This window comes from Plasmopara halstedii (genome assembly GCF_900000015.1).
Source record: "Plasmopara halstedii genome assembly, contig: Scaffold_470, whole genome shotgun sequence".
Classification (NCBI taxonomy): Eukaryota; Oomycota; class Peronosporomycetes; order Peronosporales; family Peronosporaceae; genus Plasmopara; species Plasmopara halstedii.
Window position 1 is genome coordinate 874,120 of NW_020187390.1, and position 13,316 is coordinate 887,435.

Genomic DNA, 13,316 nt, shown 5'->3' on the forward strand with positions numbered 1-13,316 from the left:
GAACTTACGATACTTACAGTTAAAAACAGCTGGTTACAAATACTACTGTTTCAGGCCTAGAGAGGCCGAGAAGACCCTGATTGATTGAAGAGCGTCATATAATTGCGTACGATATACAGCTGTAATGATAAAAGGCATATTGAAGATGCATACGGTCACAACATCTGTATGACTTGTGATGGGGACACTATCTAAAAGTGTTAAAGGTTATGTTGAACTTTCAGGTGAGTTTTATAGCCATCAATAGCGTTGTCTGTTTTCTAATCATGCACCTATAATCAAGATATAATATTGTTTGAGGTATACGTGGCTTGAACGCCATGAACCATAGATCAACTGGAAATCAATAGTTTCTAGTAAGTCTTAAACGCATAATAGAAGCGCTTTTGACACGGTCACCAAGCTACAATAGCTTCTGTGCGGAACTTGGGATTATCCAAATCGTCTAAATAGCATAATCTAAGTGCCTGGAGCGGAGATCGGCAGCAAAAGCGGCAGTGAGTGTTTTGGGATTGCATGAGAGTATCTTTGCTGGGACAAGATTGAATGTTGGTGAGTAGTCGTCCTTAAGGGTATCCCTAGCAAAATGATAAGCAGCAGCTGCGTGTGTCGTGTGCCAGTAGTACAAGCAACAAAATGCCGCGGATCCTGTACTAGAGCCGGTGGTGGTGAAGAGCGATCGAATTTTGCTGATAAAGAGGTCAGGTAAGAAGTTGAGAGATTGCTTATCATTGGTGCGGTATAGTAGGACGGACTGCTGAGTCAGAACCACCCTGTGGTACAGCCACCATGCGGAGCAGTGAAACTCTTTAGTTTTGTAATGAAATTGGCTGAGTCGATTGACGGGGATAATCTCAAGGATAGTAAGTCTTCCTGTGCTAATTTCATTAGGACATTCCATAGGCTAGAGAAATGATCCCTGTGGGATATGTGCGGAGAAGAGCAAGATGGTGAAGTTACAGAAATGTTCTGGTTAGTAACGAGATAGACTGAGCGTATCGTCCATATGGTTGCATTATTCACAGGAAGATGAGAGATTCACCACACGTGTTGTCTACAGATCGGGAAGGGTGTCATGAACTTGACTCGTTTCCCGGAACCAAATACGGCGTCACACTCCAAAGTTCCCTACCATGAAAATGGTGTAACTTCTTTCTCGTGAAGCATAAAGCGGGTTTGGTTAGCACTACATCCAAAATTCTGTGTCAAAAAGGCTAACGGCAAGTAGTATATTGCGCATATTTATGAAGGCAAACCTAGCTGCGATTCTGGCACATACGCTAACTCCTTGAGAGGTCGTGCTGCAGGATAGTATGGTTGGCTGCGCTTTGTTTAGTAAGCTTGACCTATCTGATGGGTTTCTCAGCTGCTTTCAAGAGTCAGCAAGAATCCTCTCACTGTAAAGGAGACTCTAAGCGGTATGCTCTGGTAATAGTGGTACAAACAGCAGAGATTATTTAAGACGCAAGCGGCTTTTATAGTCTGGTGACACAGCTAATCAGACTACATCCTGTCTGACCACTGACCTAATTCGTCGATATATCCTTCCGTTGTCATGCAGAGTAGAGCATTTCAAAAAATGTGAAGAATTTGATTAAACTCTCGCCAGCATTGCTTGAGTGTAAGTGCAGCGGAGCTACCGTAGATTTTTGGTTAGAGAAAATTGAAGCTATGTCACCGACCTTACGTTCTATACCAGAACCAATACGAGTGTAACGGATTGCAACCCGCTACCTCCAAATACTCCAATAATACCCAAAATCTTAAATAAGGCAAATAAATTCTTCTTTTTACTATCTGATTAGATAGTGACACCTAGTTAAGATGCATGACTACTGGCAGTCCCGCCACGTAGTGCCTTCTTGTTACGGTGTAGCCACACCATTGTGTGATTACTCAAAGTTGTGTGTGTAATCCACACCTTTGTACGGTCACACCATCTTGTGTGACCCAACCTTTCATACAAGGGTACGTGCAACCCCATTGCACTCTAGGTATGTGTACCCCGCTACAGTAAGTGGTTCAACAACCTGATCTCAGGAAAAGACAGATGTGGTATTGACGATATTTCTTTTGTGAATAGCTTCATCATAAGATGATTTGCAGGCAGATCTCACGAATTTGAACCCATCGAAGATCGGTAAGCACTTATATCTCAAAGGGGATAATTAGTGGTTTGGTTTGGTCGCCTACCTTTACAGTACAGATCATGCCCACATGGCGCAGTCCTTATCAACCTTTCCACGACATAATATAGTTAACTTAAGAGTGGTGCCGAGCGAGGCAAAGGGGGTGGCTTTTGGAGACATTCAAGTAAGCCTCGACCAAGTTCTGATTCTGGATTTCCAGGATCCAGTTTGGTCTTTCTATCAACTTCAGCCTTGGGTATATGCTGTGTTTCACTTCAAGCAGATGGCAATAGGAATTGATGCGCAATTCCGTATGAGTCTCATCAGCCAAATCTGAAAGAGAGACTACTTTGTAAACGACCAAGAACTACTTGCAATGAAGTATGACCTCGTCTGCACCTGCTTGAGCTGTTAGGGATTCCTATTCCACTCGACGTTGTGTACATCGACGTTGAAACCACATCTCTCACGCACAATACATCCTTCGTTGCTAAAAATACAGTTGACCTGAAACTTTTAAGTCGAGTGGGTTAGTGTGCTGGCAGATGCGCATTCGCGTTCCCCCGTCTATACACGATGTTAACGTCGCCATTTTAGATGGCAAAACGTAAAGCGAATGGATCAGACGCGACACGTATCGCGCTGCAGAAATCTTTCAGTGGTAAGGGGTTGAGGAAGGTACATTTGATACTCGATCTGTAGTGTAAAATCAGAATGAGTGCAGCGGGGCTGCCGTAGCTTTGCGCTTTGAAGAAGCGTAACTTAGGTCACCAACTTTTTGTTCTATACGTAGAACAAGTACGAGTTTAGCGGATCGCAATCCGCTTACTCCAAGAGTAATTATTGCCTTAACCCAAAGCCAATTAATTCTTCCGTTAAATATCCAAAACTGATTGTTATTTATTTCTATCTGCGGCAAAGCCGCCTAATTTTAAATATAAAGATTTTCCTAAACATACAGTAAGATCTGAATACATGCATAACTACTGGCTACCCAGCCACATACCGTATTCTTGTTTGGGTGCAGTCACACCATGTCCATCTCATGTGACACACACACCTGTTACCAGGGTACGTGAAACCCCGTCACATATACTGCTGGAGATAATATACCCTTTTTCGTGGCCACCTAATACATAGCTGGGTACGATAAATTGATATATAAATGGGGAAGCATATATGTGCACACGTGTCAACTTATAAACGAGGTAAGTACTCGCTGTATGCGTGGCCTGGCGTGAATTAAAACATTAAATGCCGTCTGAAATACTGCTGGAGATAATATACCCTTTTTCGTGGCCACCTAATACATAGCTGGGTACGATAAATTGATATATAAATGGGGAAGCATATATGTGCACACGTGTAAACCTATAAACGAGGTAATTACTCGCTGTATGCGTCGCCTGGCGTGAATTAAAACATTAAATGCAGTGTATATGCTCGTTGGGGGTTCAGATTTGCGCAATGTTTTTAATCGAACCCCCTCGTGTTCCAAAACTTCCTGGCAGAGGTTGGTGTAGCAGGGCACTTACTGTACAAAAGTGCACGTACATTGTGCACTGCTATACAGCTATACAAAACACAAACCAAAATATTGGTACCAACGAAAATGATGGGGTTCTGTGAAGGATATGTCCGCGGTGTCTAGGGATTATTCACCTCACTTCAAGCAATACAAATAATGTTATGATTGGATGTATATGTTTAGCATCAATAGGAACTTAGTTAATTCGAAATAAATGTCGCTCTCAAAAAGTAGGTTACGAACTTCCTTAAAGCGTTTGGCTCCGTAGGTTACGCGAACCCAAAAATCGTGCGTTTTAAGTAAGACAAACCTTTCATTGTGCAAGTGCACGGCAACCTCATTGCAATAGCAGCGTATGATTCTCCTTTGATATTGGCGCCATGGAGCAAGAATCGGCTCAGATCCTATGGAAACATTGGTAGGGAAATATAGTTACGATTCATCGGGTACGATTAGTCAATCCCATCATAAGTTCTAACTAACCAATGTTGGTGCAAGTACCGGTATGTGATACCGACCGCTCCAATATTGGTGCGTAAGAGATACCGGTAAGTATCGGTAGTTATAGGTATTACAGCATCTGTGAAATTTTCTTGTGGTGCAAAAATGCCACCCAAAAATTCGCAGTGTGAAGAGAAGTGGGAGCCGATCATTTGCTTCCTCAGGTGATATAAAACAATATAGTCATTACAGCAAGACGTCTGAGGCTTATTACGCAAGCAAGATAATAATCCGAAATACTCTTGATATATACGAAGATGGAAAACGGTGTTTGTCTATTTTTCAAGCGAGAAGTCTTTTCAACAGGATCATTTTTCAGTGTTGTTCAGCTAGACACTGGCATGTCTCTCATTAATTAAGAGTTATATTATCCAGATAAATAGAGCTGTTTCGCTGCGAAAAATCTTTCCTTGTCATCAAAATTAGGCTGACCTTGCGAAATTTGAACCCATACCAGTTGCTCATTAAGGTGGTGAAGTCTAAATATAAAGCAATAGAGGTATGCTTCGTAAACGATATATATAGCCAAACACACTACATGCTTGACATATACAAGTGTAATTGAAAAATCTGCAGCTCGGATGCATCGAAATCAAGTTGACGTTATTGTAAGCATCCCCACATGTTTCCTTCATAGATTCGCCATATCCGCTTGTATTGACCATATGCTCTCTGCCGACAAAAGTCATGATCTCCATATTGCGTGCTTAAAAAAGGTGATCCGTAATTTGAGCTCAGCGAAAATTTCTGTGCAATATCCGGCGGCCTGAAGTAATTCAGAGCTCTCGCTAATGCTGACATCTGACACAGTATGTAAATATACAATACCGAACACTAGTTACACTGCACGTGCCTTCCTTCTAGCTAAACTTTACCAAGCAGTGCACTGTAACGATCAGCGCAGTGAGATTTATCCACAATATCATAGCTACATGTGCATTAGACTTAAATCTTCTTTTGTCAGAACACGAACTTGGCTTCGTTGTGTGGGACATTTCACAAGAATTTGTCCCCTTCTGAGCACATCTAGAGTGTTTTCCCGCAACCCAGCAAAAAGCGACTTGAAACACTGTAAAAGGATGCCGATGACACGCTTTTTTTGCTGTGCTGTATGTAAGAACGTTCCACGCCTTTGCAGTATTAAAAGTACCATTGCTCTGTGCACATTCGATTTCCGAATCTAGTGCCTTTGCGACGCCACTTTGAAAACACCAAGCTATAACTACAAGACGTTTAACAAGGCCACTAAGTGTGCTGTCAAATGACATTTGCCAACAAAGAAGCCAGTATGTCGATTTCAGAGCGCAACAGTTGTGGCTTTAAGCACTGCGCATTCTGTGGAGACGTAACACACATTGCATTTATCTTTGAACTTGTATCATTTCGTGTGCTTACTCTTGTGTCAAATATTTATGCAGAGCCTCAAGAATACGTTAGTTACAGTTGTGTTTAATGCGCCATCCGAGTCGGTACCCAAACTAATACCGTTACGATGGCGATTCTTATCCAATAAAGCTCCTTTGCCCAAGTACATATGTGTGGCTTGTAAGGAAAAGCGTCTAGTGTCTCAGAAATGCGAGCAGTCTGTGGGTCTCGATATAGCGTGGGATGAAGCTCACGCACCTTCTGAGCCTTCAGATAAGGCAATAAAGCTCGAACATCTTGAACGGCACGATCAGAATCGTCAGCAGCGACAAAACAAACAAAAGCAGCACCAGGAACAAGTCGTCGTTAAACTTCTTGCAAATCAATGCAGCTCTTTCGAGAATGTCCCTCTGCAAAAACAAGCGATCGATGGACAGCTCAAGTCTCGTCTATCCGACCAAATCAATGACAGGTTAAGTTCGACAGCCGAGTTCCTCGAAACGCAGCAGTTGCTGGAGTTGCCCTATAACAATTGCTCGGTCAAGAGAGCATCAACGATGACTTTGTCCGGGGCGGAGAAAATAAGACACGTGGACATACCACAAGCGGAATCACAGCAGAATGAAAGATCGGATAAAGAGAGACAGCGTCAACGAAGTGTTTCACATGCACAAATGCTACAACGGATGCGACAGCACTATACTACTGTGCGGGTGAATGGGACTTCCGGTTATTGTGCCACAGCTCCACCGCGTCGAATTCGTCACGAGCGACGAAATATGTCTATTGCAAGCTGCAATCATGAGGAAGAACCGATCAAAACCGATACGACTGATGTAGCGATCGACCTCGCTTACTTGCGAGTTTACAAGGATGCCCGATAATTAGATGAATAACAAGAGGAAGGAACAACGTGCTGCTCTAGATCAATGTCAGTAACACTAACTCAATAGCTTAAGAAGATAGACTTTAAATGTACAAAACATGTGTCTTGTGACAGCCTCTCAATAAAAGGAACACGGGGACATCTTACACCTTCATGGGTAACATACGCACAATTCGTGCACTTAAGTAGGTTGTTGTGTAGAATAGGTGATGAAAACCATGCAACACGAAATTATAGCAGTCAGGGTTTGCGATCGCGGTGTTGTATTATGGGTGAACATCAGATTCTATCATCTTGGTTTTCATTTCCATCTGATCACACCAGCCAGCTGAAAAACTAGCACACCATCCCTGCTGGTAAATTGGATATGATCCACTTAAATGCTTGACCTGCTGCTTTCACTGCAGCACACCAACACTTCTTACCCCTATATCACTGTATCTTCGGTTTTTGCTTTTCTGACACCTCCTTCATTGTGTAATTTGACACCAGCAAGCTCAAGCCTTATTTATCCAAGTTAGTATCATAATGGTCAATTGCAGAGGAATCCTAAGCGCACCAAAGAGTTCCATGAACCAGGCGATCTGCCGCTTCTGCAGAACCGTAAGTTTTGAATGTCGAGATTTTTTGTTTGATATATAATTAAGACATATGTGGTCCACAGAAAATCTGCGATGAATGCAACTTCAGCAAACACTCTGATCACCTACACGCATGTCTTCCGTGCACTCGTCTGCGGCTTCAATTTAGCGAATTACGAATATCATTGCGCGAATGTAGTCCAAGTCGATTACCACCTCGTTTAGGAATGTCACGCGCTGATTCACTTCCAAAGATGGTGAGAGATAGCAATAGGAGGATCAATCGAGCAAGTACAGGAAATTTAGCTTCAGATCAAGCACAGAAGCTAGCAATCGCAGAGCATCAGACTCCAGAAATGGGTTTAAAGCGAGACGAGAATAGTTGGCCAGCTGCATATTTTCGTCGTCGTCGACACACTTCAGCCATTACCCCGACAGTCCTGTCGAACGATTTTCGACGCTTACCAACGGAATCTAGAGCTCGGCAGCATTTGAAAGTGAAAGCTCCAAACCTGCAAATTGATGGGCTTCAAGATACCGCAAAGCAGATCACAGCGGTAAATTTGAATCATTTGACTAAGAAGACTCCAGAGATGACGACTCGATGTACCACATCAATCAAGCCAACGGAAGCTACTCTGCATCTGCAAACTGAGTCAAAACTGGACAGCTCGGACTTGACCGAGAAGCTACGACAGTCAAACCGGGAATCAAGTCATAAGCGGAAGTTAACGGTATCGAAGCTGACTAAGTGGACACAATGCGCTAAGAAAACAAACACAGCACCGATGCGTACTCGCCCAATTCGAGGTGAAAATCTCGCTGAAATTGACTCGAATTTCCTCGACAACCAAGTTTTGCCCGATAAACCATCAAATTTATCGACTGCTGTATTACGTAGACGTAGCAAAAGTGCTGGTAAACCCGTGAGAAACACTTCTAAGCCAATTATCAATGTGACAGAAGATCGACTATCGAGACAAAGTCAGCAGGCATCAACGATTGCTGTAACACGAAAAGTCGAGATCGATCGGTTAGAAAAGCTTAGCGTGCAGGCAGCAGAAATGGAGGCTCAGTCAGATGGCCCGATGGACTCTATTCAGAGTAAATCAAATGCTCAGCTGATTGACTTTCACCTGTCAAAGTTCGACTTGAAGCCTGCAAGGCAAACGGTTCTTACATCAGCAGAAGAACAAGCGACTCCAAATTATCTGAAAGACGAACTGTGCGATTTATCGTATTTAGAAAAGTTCAGGTCATTCACGTTGTAAATGTTAACGTTTCAGTAAATCCTTTTTCAGTTTCCAGTTAGAATATTGCGTGAAAAGTAGGAAATATGCCTTAACTGAAACATAATATTATATGTGAAAGTGGATTTTTACAATGGTCATTTTCCAAATTTCTTTAAATTGATCGAGTGACGTGACCACATCAATGCTCGCTCGACCTGATCGAATCTCTGTATCATGCGATGATTTGTCGGATGCGCCAATGTGAGTGAGGACACGTTCACGAATTTTTGGTTTGTCATTCGCAATGCCCTGCGTCTTTTTGAATTGTTAAAAAAGAAAAATGCCGATACTAGCTGATGCTTTTCGTTGATAAGTCCCCTTGTCTTGCGCGATTCGTTTTCATCTTTGTGCGGCAATGAGATGTCGGAACACCCGGAGTTGTGAGAATATTTTTGCAAATTGATAATAAAGCAAAGGCCCAAGGCTGAAATGGGACTACCACAGAAGAAGTTTGGACTCTCAAAGCTTGCATCAATCAACGGTGGTAGGATAGGCTCACCGGCCGACCAAGTGATGACGAATCGATAGCTCTCAAGCGATTGATACAGACACTTGCTCAAATGGAACATCGTTTTGGAATTTAATCTAGCTGAGATTGCTACTAATATATATAGCAATAATGCCTTTCGCAACGCATCGTGTGAGGCCAGCGTTCAGCGAGTGCCACTCCATCATTTTTATCCCGCACCAAGTAAAGTATGATACTTGGCTTTGTACTATACCGTGTAATGTGAGCTTCATTGTAAGTTCAAATGGGCCAATAATGTTGTGTTTACATACACCATGAAAAGCGCTCTGATTCGTCTTTCCTCATCAAAATGGGAGCCTGTCGAGAAGGATTTTGTTTAGAATGAGCACACACTCAGTGAGAGCTCTACAAGCTTTCACTGCTCTAAGAACTATCGTATCGGCCGCGCAAGCTCCTCAGGCACCTATTGCGCGAGGAGTTTCACTTTTACTTGCGTCGGTCAGCATCTGACTTGGAAATGCCACCAGGATCGGCGCACGCGCTGTGGCCACCGTCAGGAAGACTTTGCGCGGTTAGAATTCTTTGAAGAGAATAGCCACACATATTTAACGAGTCCCGACACCTTTCTGTACACTACGCAGCCATGTCGTCCCCTGTATACAAAATCTTTTCGAGGCTGAAACACCCTGAGTGTTCCTTTTGTCACTGCTTAGAGCGCGCACACCTGTAGTCTCCCAAGGCGAGATGTGCTGGGAAATCCCGTCCTTGCGTTCATGGAGATGTCCAACAGAGTTGGAGCAAATTTAACACATACCGTATCATGTCGTGACTATAAAATCGATAGACTTTATCCAACTAAAGTCGCCCGGTGCGCGTCAGCACTGACCATATAAGTAAGTCTGCAGCTCAGTCGAGGAGCAGAGTGAGCACCCAAAATTGTTTTTGTTGGTATTTCCTTACTCCGTAGTCCACTACTGATCAATAGAACTACTTTTGGCAGTGCTCTTAAATAGCGATTTCTATCAGGATTGCCAACTGTTCAATGGTCTGGCAATAATGCTAATGATAACTGGTAAATTTGAAAATTCTTCAAAATACTCGTCGTCCTACCCTTTTTTTCAGCTCATGAGTGTATATGCAAGATCGGAGTATTGCTTAATCTTTGACGTTGACAAATACAACGCACGATATAGAAGCTGAGATAGACGCTCATCAACTCAGTTTTTTTGCCACCCAAAGCCCTGCTCATTCCCTTGGGTCTACAGGTACAGCCACTGGCCAACTTTGGGGCAAGCTTGGACCTCGCACGCTTAAGGGAAGTGTGTTACACTGTGCGGTTTGCTTATTGCTGGGGCCAACAAAAAGTGTGCTGATCTGTAGGTACTAACAACGCTATGGAGTCTTGCCAAAATAGATCAAAAACTCCCAGGGATATATCTCTGGTGCTTGGTAAAATATCGCTAAAGTAAACGCCGCTCAGGTGATGAGAATTATAGTAAGAAGAGTTATGTTCATCATATGCTAAGTGCGCACGCAAAACCACATTTTACCTTGCAAAAGATGAAATCCACATGTCAAATTGCTATGCCGGCGGATATCGATCCTTATGCGAATAGCTGTCGTGAACTATCTCGGCTGTGCTGGCACGTCAAATCCGTTTCACAGTCTCGGTAGCGCATCCAAAGGATCAACAGAATATAAGTCATCATTTGGATGCGCTCGCGAGGCTGCACAATCCTATCGATTGACCCGATGCACTGGATGCGGCGAAAAGCCACATTCATTGAAATAGCTACGAAAGATTTTAGGCCTGTTGAAGGCATGTACAATGTTGTCGGATACAAACTCAATCAGTAAGAGCATATCGCCTCGCGCAAGTACTACGTATGATGTTTTTGCCTTACAAGAACTGTGGTGGTCTGCGGTTGATATTTCGCCAGTATTTCGCTGCAAGGTGCGTGTCGCGCTGCGAGACAATTCGCCAGGTTGATCAAAGACTCAGAAAATATGGCTTGGCTTTATTCTCGCCGCTACCGGTGCCACAGACCCCAGCAAGGTGATTAATTTTGCTCAGACGGTAAGCGAGAGCATAGCGCCTGTGAGATCATTGACGTCTTCAAAGAAAACCAAAAATCTCAATTTTTGCCTGTTAGTGCTCTGCTGGAACGAGCTGGTTGATCAAGGGCGCCAAAGTATGCGGCGAGGGATTCATTTGAGAGCATATAATTGCTTTTCGATGTATAGATGTTAAACAATTTATCGCGCTCATTGAGCCGTACATCTATTCTCTATCGGAATGTCCCCCTTGAAGAGAACTGTAACGGGGTACGTATCTATCAAGGTCTATATAACCCTTACACTATTTCATTAGACTTGCGGGGACGATAGTGAGGTATTATGATAAAGTCTCATGATAAGTACTCAGTAGGAATAAGGGTCATGTGAGGGGTCACGTGCCTCCGTAAAGATGGGGGGGGTTGTGGGAGCAGTGGCCTTTTAGCCTCACACTAAACATCACATGAATTTTATAGTTACAGAGGTAAATTGATACTTTCATTGTGAATTTAAGTATGACGTAATGTTAAATATAGCCCATTATAAAATAAGGAATAAGGGTTGTATAGCTAGTTGAGAAGCTTTGGATATGCTCCTAAGTGAGACGTTCGAACCCAACCTCGGTGCATTAGTCAGCACAGACTGATGGAGTCATAGCTTTTTGATTAAGAGTACACGGTGACTTTTTGCGCCTGGTAATGATGGTCAATTTGACGGCTAGTCTGAAGAAGACTGTATGTTCTCAGCAACATTCTCTAAACAAGCACCTGTCGTTAACTTCATTCATGGGCGTAGTACAATTGGCGATTTTAGCGTCGAGACTAATTCTTCAGTGCCTGAAGGCGTTCACTGGCTCTGCGAATGTGCCAAGGAACGCCTTGGTCAGGTGTTTGTAGAAGCACCGCCGGCTCTCAGAGTGAGATGTGGGATCATCTCTGCTAGGTGATAGAGAAAACTTTCTCTCAGAGAAAAAAATGGACCACGAAATGGCCGTGAGCTCAATAATGCCTCAAAGAGAGTATAAGTGAGCGAGTAGGCTGGGCACTAATGTGTAGTGGTTTTGTATACAAAGAGTTCAACATATGAAGTATCCAGCAACAGATGCACAGTCGTGGTGTGTGATTAAAATTCCTTTTTACTCGTAAAGGGGTGATAAATAGGAATATGTAGCGAAGTAAGAAAAATTGTAAGATGTGACGATAGCAGACCTTCTGTCGGAAATAGAAGAGTCGATTTTCTGTCACACGCGTTTCTTGTTGGCGAGACCAAGGCCAAAGCTTTCTTTGCTTACCTACTTCTTTCGAGGATGCAATAAGTGTTGCGTTAAATGCGCAGATATACGTTTTTTAGCGTGGGCAGGTCGATCCAGGCAGGAAAATGAGCGTTATATGAGCGGGTTGAAAGCAGTGGACGTCGACCCGACTCAAAAACACGGATCATCTTAGCGGCGGTGAGCTCGTCGATGTTCCATCTACGGCAGTCACAAACGTTTATGCCCTGCGTTTCCACAGCATTCTTGTATGACAGGTGCGAAAGGTGAGCCCCCATGCACGGTCGACCGATAAACGCCATGGGTAAACACCAACTTCCAGTCGAAGCATAACGGCCATCGAAAAACGATTTGGTTAAGCTGTGCCCCACGGTGGTTGGTAAACAATAGGGTTGCTGGTTGTAAAATTCAGCGTCCCGGGCATTGTGAAGCCGTGAAAAGTTCATAACGTAAGATGAGTGGCTGTTGAAAACAGCTGACAGAATTCGAATGTCAAATTTCAATAACGCCAATAAATCCGAGACATGACAGATTTGTTCTGGTAGAATGTCAAGTTTAAAAAGGTTTCGCGGTTACCAAGACGTGTTCCAATGAGTCAAATCATAGCGGCTCAGTTCTTTGGTTACAGGGAATACTCGGTAATGATTGATGACAATAGGTTGCAAGAAATAGAACCAGGACTTGGTATTACTGTTATTGAGCCAGCTTTGTCACGCGGCAAACATTGAGGCACCGCGGATTTGCGACATAAACTTTATTTACTCCAAACAGAGTGGCCATGATAGATCAAAAATATAATGACCTCCTATTCAACTCCAGGGAGACGTTCTCTGCAGCGGGCCGTGTAGCGGCTTTCTGTTATAGTGTAGCCGCACCATCGTGTGATTACATCGTCTTGAGTAATCCACAGTTTCGAATGGTCACACCAACTTTTGTGGCCCACCGTTTCATACCAGAGTACGTGTAATCCCGTTACACTCTCACTGTACTAAAAAAAACCGTGAGCTATAAGACAAAGCAATCCTCCAGTTGTCACGGATAGTACAGAAGAAGAAGCGAAACCTTTTAGCCATCATGAATGGGTCCGTTATCAAAACCACTAAATAAGCACTGAGCTCGAGGATTAAGACGGATCTTCTCACGATTCTAACGAAACCCTCTTACCCTTCAGCAAGATAGTGCAACATTGTGGTGACGAGATGAACCGTTCAGATGTTACGTTCAGATATGAGGGGGGGGG

At 43.4% G+C, this 13,316-nt stretch overlaps 5 protein-coding genes across 5 annotated transcripts; all 5 read left to right on the top strand.

Moving 5' to 3' along the window:
• The first annotated feature begins 4,283 nt into the window (after positions 1-4,283).
• Positions 4,284-5,421, top strand: PHALS_15430 (uncharacterized protein). The gene has a single exon (XM_036407431.1). It carries the CDS (start codon positions 4,740-4,742, stop codon positions 4,926-4,928), a length of 189 nt encoding a protein of 62 aa, XP_036263135.1. The 5' UTR covers positions 4,284-4,739; the 3' UTR covers positions 4,929-5,421.
• On the top strand, positions 5,420-6,407 carry PHALS_10382 (uncharacterized protein; the record flags this gene model as incomplete). The annotated part of the gene is made up of 2 exons (XM_024725798.1): positions 5,420-5,503; positions 5,577-6,407. The coding sequence occupies 2 exons, from the start codon at positions 5,420-5,422 to the stop codon at positions 6,405-6,407; spliced, it is 915 nt and encodes a 304-aa protein (XP_024576539.1).
• Positions 6,408-6,979: 572 nt separating this feature from the next.
• PHALS_10383 (uncharacterized protein) lies at positions 6,980-8,261 on the top strand (the record flags this gene model as incomplete). Its single annotated transcript, XM_024725799.1, has 2 exons — positions 6,980-7,012; positions 7,074-8,261. 2 exons carry the CDS (start codon positions 6,980-6,982, stop codon positions 8,259-8,261), a joined length of 1,221 nt encoding a protein of 406 aa, XP_024576540.1.
• Positions 8,262-10,579: 2,318 nt separating this feature from the next.
• On the top strand, positions 10,580-10,967 carry PHALS_10384 (uncharacterized protein; the record flags this gene model as incomplete). Its single annotated transcript, XM_024725800.1, has 3 exons — positions 10,580-10,705; positions 10,754-10,828; positions 10,905-10,967. The coding sequence occupies 3 exons, from the start codon at positions 10,580-10,582 to the stop codon at positions 10,965-10,967; spliced, it is 264 nt and encodes an 87-aa protein (XP_024576541.1).
• A 624-nt stretch (positions 10,968-11,591) lies between these two features.
• PHALS_10385 (uncharacterized protein) lies at positions 11,592-11,834 on the top strand (the record flags this gene model as incomplete). The annotated part of the gene is made up of 2 exons (XM_024725801.1): positions 11,592-11,692; positions 11,756-11,834. The coding sequence occupies 2 exons, from the start codon at positions 11,592-11,594 to the stop codon at positions 11,832-11,834; spliced, it is 180 nt and encodes a 59-aa protein (XP_024576542.1).
• Between the last annotated feature and the right edge of the window lie 1,482 nt (positions 11,835-13,316).